Source organism: Nylanderia fulva, unplaced genomic scaffold (genome assembly GCF_048542155.1).
Source record: "Nylanderia fulva isolate GAGA-0341 unplaced genomic scaffold, ASM4854215v1 Scaffold14, whole genome shotgun sequence".
Taxonomy (NCBI): Eukaryota; Metazoa; Arthropoda; class Insecta; order Hymenoptera; family Formicidae; genus Nylanderia; species Nylanderia fulva.
In genome coordinates, this window is record NW_028189622.1 from 3,741,993 (window position 1) to 3,754,677 (window position 12,685).

Sequence of the window (12,685 nt, forward strand, 5' to 3'; positions counted from 1 at the left end):
ATATTAATCGGGGCATGCGCTAATCTACATTACTCGACTTTAATCTAAGTCGATGGTCGCAAATTTTTTATTATAAATAACGGTTACTGCTCAAGAGTTCCGGTCAATTTAGACGATTTAAATAATTGATTATTCGTGCGACAACGTGTCAAATCATCGGCTACGTCCAAGAGCTACGAAAACCTGAAATAGAGCATTAAAAGAGGCAAGAGAAGTTTTTTTTTAAAGAATCTATTGTAGAAAAATCCTGAAAAAAAGGGAATAAACCGGAAACTCTAACAATAAAGACGACCGACAGTAAATAAACGTGACTATCGGTTAACGATACGGTGCATTGTACCTAGGGACTTGGGCCCGGCGGCGCGTCGGTGTGAAGGTTGGTATGTATGTATGTGTGTGTGTGGTGTGGTACCTTTGCGCGCCGCGTCGAAGCGCTCCGAGAGTGCGCGACAGTCCAACACGAGCGGCCGCGCGAGATGCGTCTCGCGTACTCGTTGCGTACTTCACGCGCATTCGCGTCACGCGCCATCGCCGCCGATTGACATTTGGCGGCCCGCGATCTGTCACCTATTCCGGAGCAGCCGCTCGAACGCGGTCCGCGCAGAGGCGGAAAAGCGCGGTGTTGTTTCGCGCCAATTATTACCCTCCCTCCCTCGCGGAGGTTTTATCGGTCTTCGGTCCCGCTCGATCGACCCCGCCGCTTCGATTTACCGCGTCGATCGACGAAATCGAGAGTCTCGAGCGCGCTTCGCTTTCGAGGCAACTTCGCGTCGGTCGTCGAAAAGAAGAGGAGTCACGCGAACGATCGGGCATACGTGCATGAGGATCGTCGTCCGTGCAGCGCGTCTCTAGCACGACGGTTATATCACGCTGCGATTTAAATAACGCGTGTCGTAGGCCTGAAACTCCTCGGTTCGCGAGTTTATTAGCCGGTTTGTTATATACGTTTCGGTAACTTGTCGAAGTGTGTTGTAACGTATATTATGCTTGATGCGCGTGACGAGTGTCTATAGTGTTCTCGCAAAAATAGTGATCGGTGATTTTTTTTATTGACGTAGTGACGATATAATATGAGACGACAGCTATAATAATGAATGTTCCGATCGTGGCAGGGGACATCGTCGACGATGGCGGCTTCAATCGACCGCGATTCGTTCGGGTAAGTTTTGATATATATATATATATATATATATATATATATATATACATACGTATACTTTACATATGCATATGTGTTCCTATACCAAATTTTACGGTCGCGTAATTTTGAATTAGCAAAGTTATCGTGCGCGCGTTCGTGCGTCTTTGAACGCTTCAAGGATGATCGTTAAATTTCGCTTTTACGGCCCGAAATTAATCCATCATCGGAAATTCACCGGATATGACCGCAGACGTCCAGGGGGGAGGAGGGGCAAGAAGGGGCGTTTGCCTCCCCTTGGAATCAGAAATAAAATTAAGCACTTGCTCTCCTTTTGATAAACTCTATAGTATTTATGTGTATATTTAATTTTAAAACATAAAAATAACAATATAAAAAAAATTAATTTAAAAAAATTAAGAAACAAAAAAATTTTAATATCATCCGCCTCTCTGGAAAATATCCTGCGGAAGCTCATGCATATGACGATTGACGATTTATATGGCGCACATGTCCCTAGAACGTCAATATATTTCCGTCGATCTGCCGGATGATCGCTGTCAAAGACCCGTGTACTTTCACTTTCGTTTCTATGTAACTCTATGCATTCAGGGTCGCATCTATCCGCTAAATTGCTACCGTCTATTATTGAGATAAATTTTACTCACGTTTCCTTAATTCAGCGCAATTTTGTGCTAATTGCTATATCCGATCTTTATGATAAAAACAAACGTGACTTGAATACATGAGAAGACGAAGAAGCACTAAGTACATTTAATATAATAAACGATAAAAGATAATTTTAATATATATAATTTTGTGTTAACGCAAAATGAATAATATCAGACAGCCGCAATAATAACGTTCAGGGAACAATTTTAAGAAGTCAAACAAAAATTGATTTGTAACACTACGCTCATACATAATAAGCATCCTTGCACAGGTGCGATATCATTGTGCAAAGAAACATACGACATACATTAAACACGTGCGTCGCATGCGTATCTTCAAATTTCATCGTGATGAACATTCGAATAGTTACATTATAAAGGTATTATAATATAAAACTCGTACTATATAACAATTTCAAACTAGAGCAAATTTAATAAATTAATAGCGAATAAAATCATGAATCGTCTGGAAAAACTAGAATTTTTTTCTCCAATTTTTTTTAACTTTTTTTATATACTTAACAATTAGACAAAAACAACTCTTCTTCGAAATAAAATATTCCGGATTCTTTTTTTATGAGTATATAAAGGAGTAATATTTTATTTTTGAATAAAAAGTAAAAAATATTTTTAAATCTCCAAATCTTTTGCGTGAAATTTATTACTTCTTTTTCTTGTATTATTTAACATATCATTATGCACTCACAATCAGAAAACGTAAACAAAGTAATATTGCATTGCATTGCGTGTTTGATAATATGCGAAAGAGTAGCTACTTCAAATGCGATTTTTTTTCTTGAAATGTTTCTGTTTGCTCCTTCCTGAAATGCGAGAGAGAGTATATAAAACTAGCAATAAATAATGTTGAGATTTTTTTAATTATTTTTTGTCTAGGATATTATGTATACTTGACGAGATATTAAACTATACATATGTCGCGAGATAGCAAGTGCAGTGTCTCATGTTTAATCTATGGAGAATTCTAGGAAAGTTCCACAAAGATACAATGTATTATTATCATTATCGTGGAATAAATAAAAGATAACCCCGACACCTGCCATTAAAATAGCTACTACGCCGAATCGTTTTATATATATCAATCATATTAATTTAATTGCGCATTATATTAATTGTTTTGGATTAGAACGTTGCTCTTAATTGACGCACTATTGTTCATTGTATATTGCATCATTGAATATTTAGTAGAAATATTTTTTTCTATATACGAAAATTAAAGTTTGATGATTTTTATTTATAGATATAAAATATACAAGCATCCATTAATTTAATTTATGCATAATATACGTTAAGAAAGCTATGCTAATTTGCTTAATTTTTAAATAGACAAGTAAATGAAACTTTTACAACAAATTTTTATCTTGATAACGATGGGAGAATGTGCTGTTTTTTATACACTGCGGCTCTTACTTAGCCACGCTCAGGCTTCATCCAATTCGCGTAATTGCTTTAACGAGGTGTACGTCGTGAAATAGCACGTGCCTATTGTTATCCCTTAAGAATGCGAGCCTTCCCACTCGACTTCTACATATAAGCGATAAAATCGTACTCGCGCGTGGATGGTAATTACTTTTCGATTAAATTCTAATTCTGATAGTGATAAAAATTCTCGTTAGCCTGCCTTTCTAAATTTAATATATATAAATTCAAAAAATTTATAAATATTTCTGTATAAATATAATTTTATATAAATATAATTCTATATAATAAATATATGATAATATTATCAAGATAAAGTTCGAAAAATATTAAACAATGTTTTGGCGAAAAAGTGTTGATTGTCTCGCAATATAGCAAGTACTATGTTTATTATAATATTTTGTCGCTAATTAAACTAATAATTAAGCGTGAAATTATAAATCGCTTTAACTATGAAACATGAGCTGCTGAACAAATTATTTTTACTTAAGCAAATATGAAATAATATATCTTGTTGGTCATAGTAATCTATATGTGAATACCACATCATTATAAATGGTAATCTTTTTCTTCACAGAACATCACAATTTACGTCATATCTAAGTTATAAAAATAAATTGAAAAACTTTGCGGTTAGGAAAACCAATTTAATTGCATATATTTGATGTTCTGCGTCATGAATATACATCAGTGATGCATTTAATGAATAATAACAAGTGCTAACACTGGTGAACGTATTATCACGCATCCACGCGACGTTATCTGTGCCACTACGAGAGATTATAGATTCTTCTTTACGGACAGGTAACACAAGTTACATTGTTTGTAAAACTAACTTTTTACGTAAGCTATATCATAATTTTGTTATCTATTTAAATTATAAATTTAAAACATTTTTTTACTTTTTAATAACTTTTAACACTTGTATAATATTTTTTATATATAATCTATTTTATTTAGCAATGTAAGTAAAAGAATTTATATGCATAGTTCTTGCAAACGAGAGACCTTGCTTATCATGCAACAATTTTATCATCATATTTTAAATCAGACAAATAATCATAATACATCGATGGAGCATTAAAAAATTATATTTATCAGAAAGAAACATTTTCTTCTCTCCTAAAAAAAAGAAACGTGTTCGCATATTTTTCTTTCGTAATAAAAATATTATCGTAACATACTTATATCGCGACTACGAAAATGGAAGTGTCACAAATGAGAGGGTTAAATGTCATTGTATCTGCAAAATACGCGCGAAGGCAAAGCGATGCAACGTTCACCTCGCGGTTAGCCTCGTTCGAAAGTGGAGTAACACTTGCAAGGTCGGCGGTGACCAGCCGGCCGGCCGCGTGCCTCGCTTACGTCGTTCTCAGGTCGTGTCGCACAACAGTGAACGTGTCTCCGTACGTGCAATTTTGCCCGCTACGTCTTCGTATATTGAGAAAAACGGGAGTAAATTTTCGAGCCGCCTTCGACTGCGACCGAAATTCGCCGTACGCCGCATCTTATAGCCTACGCCATACCGGAAGTCGCAAAATGCGTAACAGATACCTGTATTATTTTTTCAATTCTCATTGTCAGTCTTTCTCTCTTTCGCTCTCTATTTTTCCCTCGCTCTCGTTTTCTGCTCCTATTCAAATCTCGATCTATTCAGGATAACACGAATTTTTTCATCAATCAGGTCATTGCTTTTTTTAGGACCTATTATAATATTCTTATATATTTAAACAAATTTTTACTTGATTACATAATTTTAATTAAGTTCTCGGTATTTACAAATAATTAATTGAAATATTCTTTTTATTATGTACATATATGCATATATAAATATATATTATTAGTTTTATTAATATTATTATTAATATTATTACTAATATTAACAATATAGGAATATTATTTGAATTAATAATATTTATAAGAATTTATAATATCGTACGTTTGACAATATAATAAGCCATAGATTTTGTCTCTCCCTTTCTCTTCTCTCTCTTATAGGATCTTTAATTTCCTATACGATGGTATCACAAGAGTATCAGGTTTCCTCTCTATTTACTATACTATATAATTGAATATAGATATATTAATTAAAGTTAGTACTACTACTGTTATTTTTCCTGCGTACATTTATGCTACAATCGTATTGATATGTTAATCAGAATCATGCTTAAATTTTTGAATTATTTCGCATTTATATTTCGGATCTTTTAATCTCTTAATTTTTGTTTTCGTATGAAACTATTTATTGTTCAAATTTCATTTCTTAGTAGATATCACAAGATGATGTTGAAATGTAAAGAAATCGTTAGGTATATTAAAATACCGGTTCTGTTTCTCCCTTTCATATCATAAGAATATAAATAAAAGAAAATAACGTAGAATTGCATTACGGTACATACGAATAAATTCTACTTATTCATAAAATCATCTTCAACCAATGGAATTTTCGAAATATAGTTTGCATCGGGGAATTTACGGTTTGAGATGATTCGTCATACTATTCATATAGAAACAGACGTAAGAGAAATAACATGTTCTTATCGAGGAAATTAAGTATATAATCAGAAATTTATAATCGAATGATTCACTCATTTAATATATGTGTACTCTATCTGAATCTTATCAGCAAAAAGATAATAAATTTTTAATAAATAATATAATAAATTTGCAAACAATATAATAAATTTTATATTGTTTGCAAATTACATTTTTTGCATTTTTCAATAAATCGAAAAAATAAATATATTTTGTAAAATATTAAAATTTTTCTAATGTCTATAAGACTATGATGTACATATGTAATGAAATATTTTATTTTTTCTCATTTTTATTTTCACAGTGCCATTAAAATTATTCTTTATTTTAAAATATTGTATATATCGCAAAACACATTTCTGAAATAGTTTAAAAATATTAGAAACTTACATCTTTATAATTAACAAAAAATTATAATTTATTATAATTAATAAAAAAAAAGAAAAAGATAAAGAAAGAGAGAGACAGAGAAAACGCTTTAAAATAAAAATGCTATTAAAGCAGATTTCAATTTTATTTAAACAGAAACGTCTTGGAATGAAATATAAAAGATTTGAAAATCGAAAAGATGATTCACGATCGCGTATACGGTTGATATTAGAGAAAAAGACCGGCTAGGGCACGTTCTTTGTTACCTGGCGCCTGCCGTATGTCGTCGTCTGGGCATCAAGTCATCAATGGGGCAAGGGACGCGTCGCGACTGCAATTACGAATCGATGAGCTGGCACGTACTTCCCCTGAACAAGTGGCTGGCTCGAGAGCTAATCTAAGGTCTGTCGTATTCACCTGCATTTCCTATTCCTTACAATTTTATTCTGCCCTTTTTTCTCTCTTCTAATTTAAAGGCGTAAGGGATAACGAGGTAAAAATCAAACAAGGAAGTTAAACCACGTGTAACATTTTAAGCCGTCCCTTCAATTTTATTCTGTATTTATTTTAATATATACAATAATATTTAAAACGCAGCACTAAAATGAAAGAAGAGAAATTTAATAAAATTCCCTGAACAAGGGACTGACTCAAGAGCTATTCTAAGGTCTATCGTATTTATGTAAATGCATTTCCGTTTCCTTACAATTTTATTCTGCCCTTTTTTCTCTTTCCTAATTTAATAGCATAAGGGATAACGAGATAAAAATCAAGTAAGAAAATTAAACCAAGTGTAACATTTTAAGCCGCCCCTTCGATTTTATTTTATATATATTTTTCTGTATTTATATATTTTATTTTATTACCTATATACATATACAATAATATTTAAAGCGCAGCAATGAAAGAAGAGAAATTTAATAAAATTCTCTGAACAAGGGACTGACTCAAGAGTTAATCTAAGATTAAAGTCTTATCATATTCAAATGCATTTCTGTTTCCTTACAATTTTATTCCGCTCTTTTTTCTTTCTTCTAATTTAAAAGCATAAAGGATAACAAAGCAAAAATCAAACAAGAAACTTAATTATTTTAATCCATCCCTACGATTTTATTTTATATTTTTCTGCATCCCAGATAGAAATCTGCCTCGATTTGCCGAAATTAAATACAGGACCTAGGTAAAAAAATCCAGTTTGAAATATCTATCTAAGCCTAGAATACACCCTAGAAATTTACCTTTATTTTACCGAGGAAAAAGATAATCGGAAAAATCTGCATGAATTTTAGATTGCCACTGACATATTTTTCCCAAATTAGAATAAATATGAAACTATATATGAGGCCAGGATCGAATAATTTAGCTTATAGAAATAATTATAATATAAATCAAACAAATATTTACAAAAATTATAGGTTCCAGTTTACACAGGTTCTAGTTAGATTATTTTACCTGGATTCCAGAAATATCTTTAAAAGAAGATATGGAGCCCTGATTATTTTTAGACTCCAAATAATTTTTCTACAAATTCTGGGCATAACCTTGAGCCCACCCGGATTCTGCGATAGGGTCTGTACTATTCAGGCGTCCCAAACTTTACACAGGTTCTAGTTAGATTATTTTACCTGGATTCCAGAAATATTTTTAAAAGAAGATATGGAGCCCTGATTATTTTTAGACAAAATTTCTACCTGGGATTTATATTTTATTTTATAAATACAGTATATTTAAAGTACAGCACCAAAATGAAAGAAGAGAAATTTAATAAAATGATATATACCGCAACTTTTTAGAGCAAACATTAAAAATAAAATTGTAATCATTAATTATCTATATTTTTCTAGAATTAACCAAATGAATTATTCGCATTATATTCCTGATGTAAAATTTGTCGGTATACGCAGGACTGAAAAATTCTCAATGACATTCCTTGAATCCGTACACATTATATCGCTGATTCTGTCTAGAGCAGAAAGCAAGACAATGTGCGGCACTCGATCGAGCACTTTAATAACGTATGCCAGCGGTGTGCGTTCGCGTGAGTCACGCTGGTGCAGCTGTCAGCCCTTCCGGTGCTCCCAAACGACGGAGAAGCTGCTTCTTCGCATTTTCCTCTTCCTCGGCTGATGCCACATACATAAGCAAAAGCAAGGGGTCTTGCGTGAGTCACGTCACGTCACACTGCGTAATCGCACGCGCCGTCGACACGCGGTGCGTTTTTCGTGCCTCCAAACGCAAAACACGATACGCGTCGTGGTCACTCGTTAACCTTGCCACGGTGCTCGATTTTATTGCATACCTAAGATCCTCGAAAACTACGACGTGGCGTCATTAATGGAAGTTTGTAGACTGCGGTTTCTGTCATGACATATGCATAGTTGAAACCGAAATCGCTGTTGGACCTTTAAACATTTTTTGCGATTTGAAGGTACCATTTTTCGGATTAACAATTTCATGAAAATTTAACGATGGCCACTAGTGTGTTTATAAAATGTTAAATATTAAATTTTGTTATATATTCTCTCGATTAGTTCATTCTTCTTTTTCAGAGAAATATTTGCTTTATCATCAGTGTGAGTTTGATAACGTGTCAAACTATCAATATATCTGATACTAACTAGGTAACATGAAAAATACGTTAGTTGATCGTGATCACGATAGATAATTCTAACGATAATTTTATTGTGTGACCCTTTTATGTCGAAAATGGAAGATTTTTCAATGAATATTTTCATTAGGCAGCAGAGAAAGATGAGAGCATTATTCGCTATAAATCAGCAGTATAGACACGGTTCATATAAAAAGAAATGAAATCGCGCACAGGTGCACTCGTTTACATTCATCGCGTTAAACTACCATAACGCGGGACTGCTGATACGAAAAAACACGATAATCATGCAGCGCATCGTAAATTGCAATTCGATCTCGACGTCGAGCGCGATATTTCAGCGTCGTGCAAATCGTCGTTTAGAACGCGTTCGAATTTAATGCACGAATGTTTCACGTGTTTTACCAGATACAGACACAGATGGAAATCGATTGATTCTTTCGCAATAATAATCGATTACGTAAATATATCGCTGGCGAATATCGAAACGCGCAAGCGCGCATGCACTTTTTTTCGGAACGTCGACATTTTTGTATACAATTTTTTTTATATTCGCCTCGTCCCGGATGACAGAAAAGTCGCCTGTTTCCGCACCTACCTGTGTATTCATCCGAGTGAACTAATCATCTCGAGCGCCTTTCTCTCATCATCGCGTTCTCTCGGTAGCGACGTCTCGGCTTTCCATCTCGCGACTTTCGATCGCGCGACGTGGAAGAGATTTTACATTTCGCATTCTCGAATTTTATGCTCGTTTTAAACCGCATAATTTCCATGTAAATCGCGAAGGTGTGTCGTAATCGGAAACCGAACCCCGGATGCAAATGAGAGTTCGATTGTCATCGATGTTCACTAACACATAACGAGTTTAGACAGTGAATAAACTAATTCGCATTATTGTAAAAACTAGAACATTATTTTAATAGACTACAATTTAATCGATAATAAGAAATTCGAATAAAAGAGAAAGACTTAAGTTAAAATTATACATGTATATATATATATATATATATATACATATATATGATAAGATATTTAATTAATTTTTTAGAGCTATATATTAATTCAAGTTATATTAATTACTGTTTACGCAATAGTTTATTTATTTGTACAAATTTTGCGCTAAAATTTCAAGTTATTCGGGCTCTGAATCTTTCGCAATACATATATAAAGGTGATGACATTCTAGTCTCGTCAATTTGAAATATCGAAGTGCAAATACTTGTGCTAAAGAAGCTAAAGAAGAAGAAAAGATCTTGCAACCATCTGTTGCATTCAACTCAATCATCTTGTAGCGGTTGAACAAATATTCGAAATCGCAAACTTGTGTAACTATATACGCGCAGTATTAGTTACAAGGCTTCCGAATATTATTTGACTAATAAATGTTAAACATGTTATTAAATATGTTAACCATATTATATGAATTATGAAAATGATTATGAAGATTTTATTATTTACTTTTATTATTACAAAAAAATAACTATTAATTACACATTTTATTACATATTTCAATAATTTGGAATATCCTAACTATATTTTTGCATATAAATACTCGAAGACCTTGTTGTGATTTTAATTCAAGTTTACATGATATTTGCAATTATGATAATATAGCGTTAACAAAGAATATATACTTTTTTATATCATGACTTTTTATATTATATATGTGATTAGTACCACGATAAAAAGGTAGCAATCATAAAATTGCATTATCACTATATATTTTTCTACAATAACATATCATTATATTACATTATATTACATAGTGTCGCAAAAACGTTAATTTGAGAGATTAACTTTTAACAATTACTTTTGAGAATTGAATCTCATTATGAACATAATTTCAATATTGTAGTAAATATAATATTTTGTTTTTCGTGTTGTTGTTATCAAAAATAGTTTTCGATAATTTGCGATATGTAGTAAGATATCTGTTTTTTATTCATTGAGAGAAATTCTCGATAATAGAACTCTGCGGTCATTTAATGCAATCATCATATAATCTTTATAATAATTTATCTCGTAACAACATAGAAAATTACGTTGTGCCAACAATTGGGCTACTTTGCTGAATAACATAATGATCAATATTTTAATGAAAATTAAGATTTGTTTAGTTTTATAACTTTCTAGTTTTGCATTACATGTAATTATATATTTTTTTAATTAGATTAAAATAATAAAAAATAAATATATCACAATATAATTAGTAAAATTCTTGATTTACTTCTAACGGTTATATTTCTTAACTATTAAAGATAAACAGATGCAGATTCCACATTTCGCGAAAAATTTTATATTTATAACTTTATAAAAAAATGTTTAATGGCATAAATATTTATCACTCATATACGAAACATAGCAGTATTATAGGTATATACAAGTACATCAATAAAGTTTCTCTAATTATCTTCTTATCTTGCATTAGAAAATTAAAAAATAAAAAAATAATTTGAAGAGAAAGATAAAAAATGTTTTCGATATAAAATATGTCTCACGATAAAAATAATAAATATTATATTAAATGACGTTTTCTATGAAATAGTCAAATTATCTCGGCGTACATGAAACCGCACGTAATTATCGACCTCAGCTTCTTCCAAGGAAGTCGAAAATTTGAGAAGATTTCTGACATGAGAAGAAATTTACCATAATCTCGCGGTATATTTCCCCTTCCCTTTTTTCTCCTTCTTTTACCGGTGGGCCGCATAGCAGACCCATCCTCACGATCGGGCCCCATATCCCTACTCCTTTTTCCGCTCACCCTTTCTTTTTCCCTTTCGCCGAGCGATGCCGAGCACAACCGATCCAAGCCGAGCTCTAGGTTGCCGCTGATAGATCGTCGTCTACGTCGATCGGAAAGTCGCGTACGCCATCGCGTCGATATCGCATCGTTGAGAGTTTCCAACGCGCTCTTTCCAAAATTCACAAATATTTTCCGACTTTCCTCGTCCTCGCGAACTCCTACGTGCTCGTTCTCCAACGCGTCCGTCTGTTCTCCAACGCGAGTTCTCCAACGTTAATTTTCCGGACTCTACGTGAAAGAAAAAAAATAAAAAGTCTGTTCGGTATAAACAACTCTTACGTCTTCGAGATATATCGCAAGTATATCAACGCGTTAAACATAAGTGCATAATTCTCATTGTTCGCGAATCGTCGGTGCATCCCGCGAACTAAATATTCGCCGAATATCGGTACTCGTTGAGAAGAGTCGCTCGCACTTCCGGTCGACCGTGCGAACGACGCGACCGCGAGCACTCCACGGAAACCCCCGTGGCAACGTAGGTTCCAGAGGTATCTTAACGACGACGAAGAGGCAGTCGCGTGTCACTCCTATCTCGCGAAGGGATACACGGTGACGCGAAAGGCAAGGACACGGATCGAACGGCGAACTCGGATACTCGCGATTCGCCCTGGCGAACGGACGCGCGAACGATGCTGATACTTCCGGATATAAAACTTCAGGTAAAAATTCGCCGCTGCGTCGATCAAAACTGCGCTGCACCGGGACTCGCGGCACCGTTCACCGCCTAACGTTATTGCAAAATCTGGGAATAAACTTCAATTATCCAAACAACGAAGACAATAGATGTCGAAAAGATTCATCGAAGAATCTAGGATCTTCCAGATGTCTTTTTTACGTTCTTTAAATTTGAAAGCATGGGCCTCCGCAGAAGGGAGCAAGAAAAGACATTTGCTCCCCTGAATTAGTAAAAAAATTAAGCATTTTTGCTCTCCTTTTGAATAAACACGAAAATTTATTTGCATGTTTAATATAAAAAAAGAAAAATCTAAGAGAATAAAAATTTTTTAAAATTAATTATGCCTTATTCTGGAAAAAATCCTGCGGACGCTCATGTTTGAAAGGCTCAGTTCTTGTAAAAGAATATATAAATATGAATTAAAAACGATTAATATTCGTGTAAA

At 33.5% G+C, this 12,685-nt stretch overlaps 1 protein-coding gene across 2 annotated transcripts in view; it reads left to right on the forward strand.

Annotated features, from left to right (window-relative positions):
- The first annotated feature begins 453 nt into the window (after nucleotides 1–453).
- Nucleotides 454–12,685, forward strand: part of Rhp (GTP-Rho-binding protein rhophilin) — a 30,574-nt gene continuing 18,342 nt past the window's right edge. The window contains exon 1 of one of the 2 annotated variants that reach the window (XM_085480192.1): nucleotides 454–1,159. In XM_085480192.1, the coding sequence (XP_085336318.1) occupies nucleotides 1,091–1,159 (69 nt within the window). In that variant the 5' untranslated portion in view covers nucleotides 454–1,090. Of the gene's footprint in view, nucleotides 1,160–11,635; nucleotides 12,224–12,685 lie in introns of those variants that run through there. The other variant, XM_085480193.1, reaches the window with a different exon arrangement.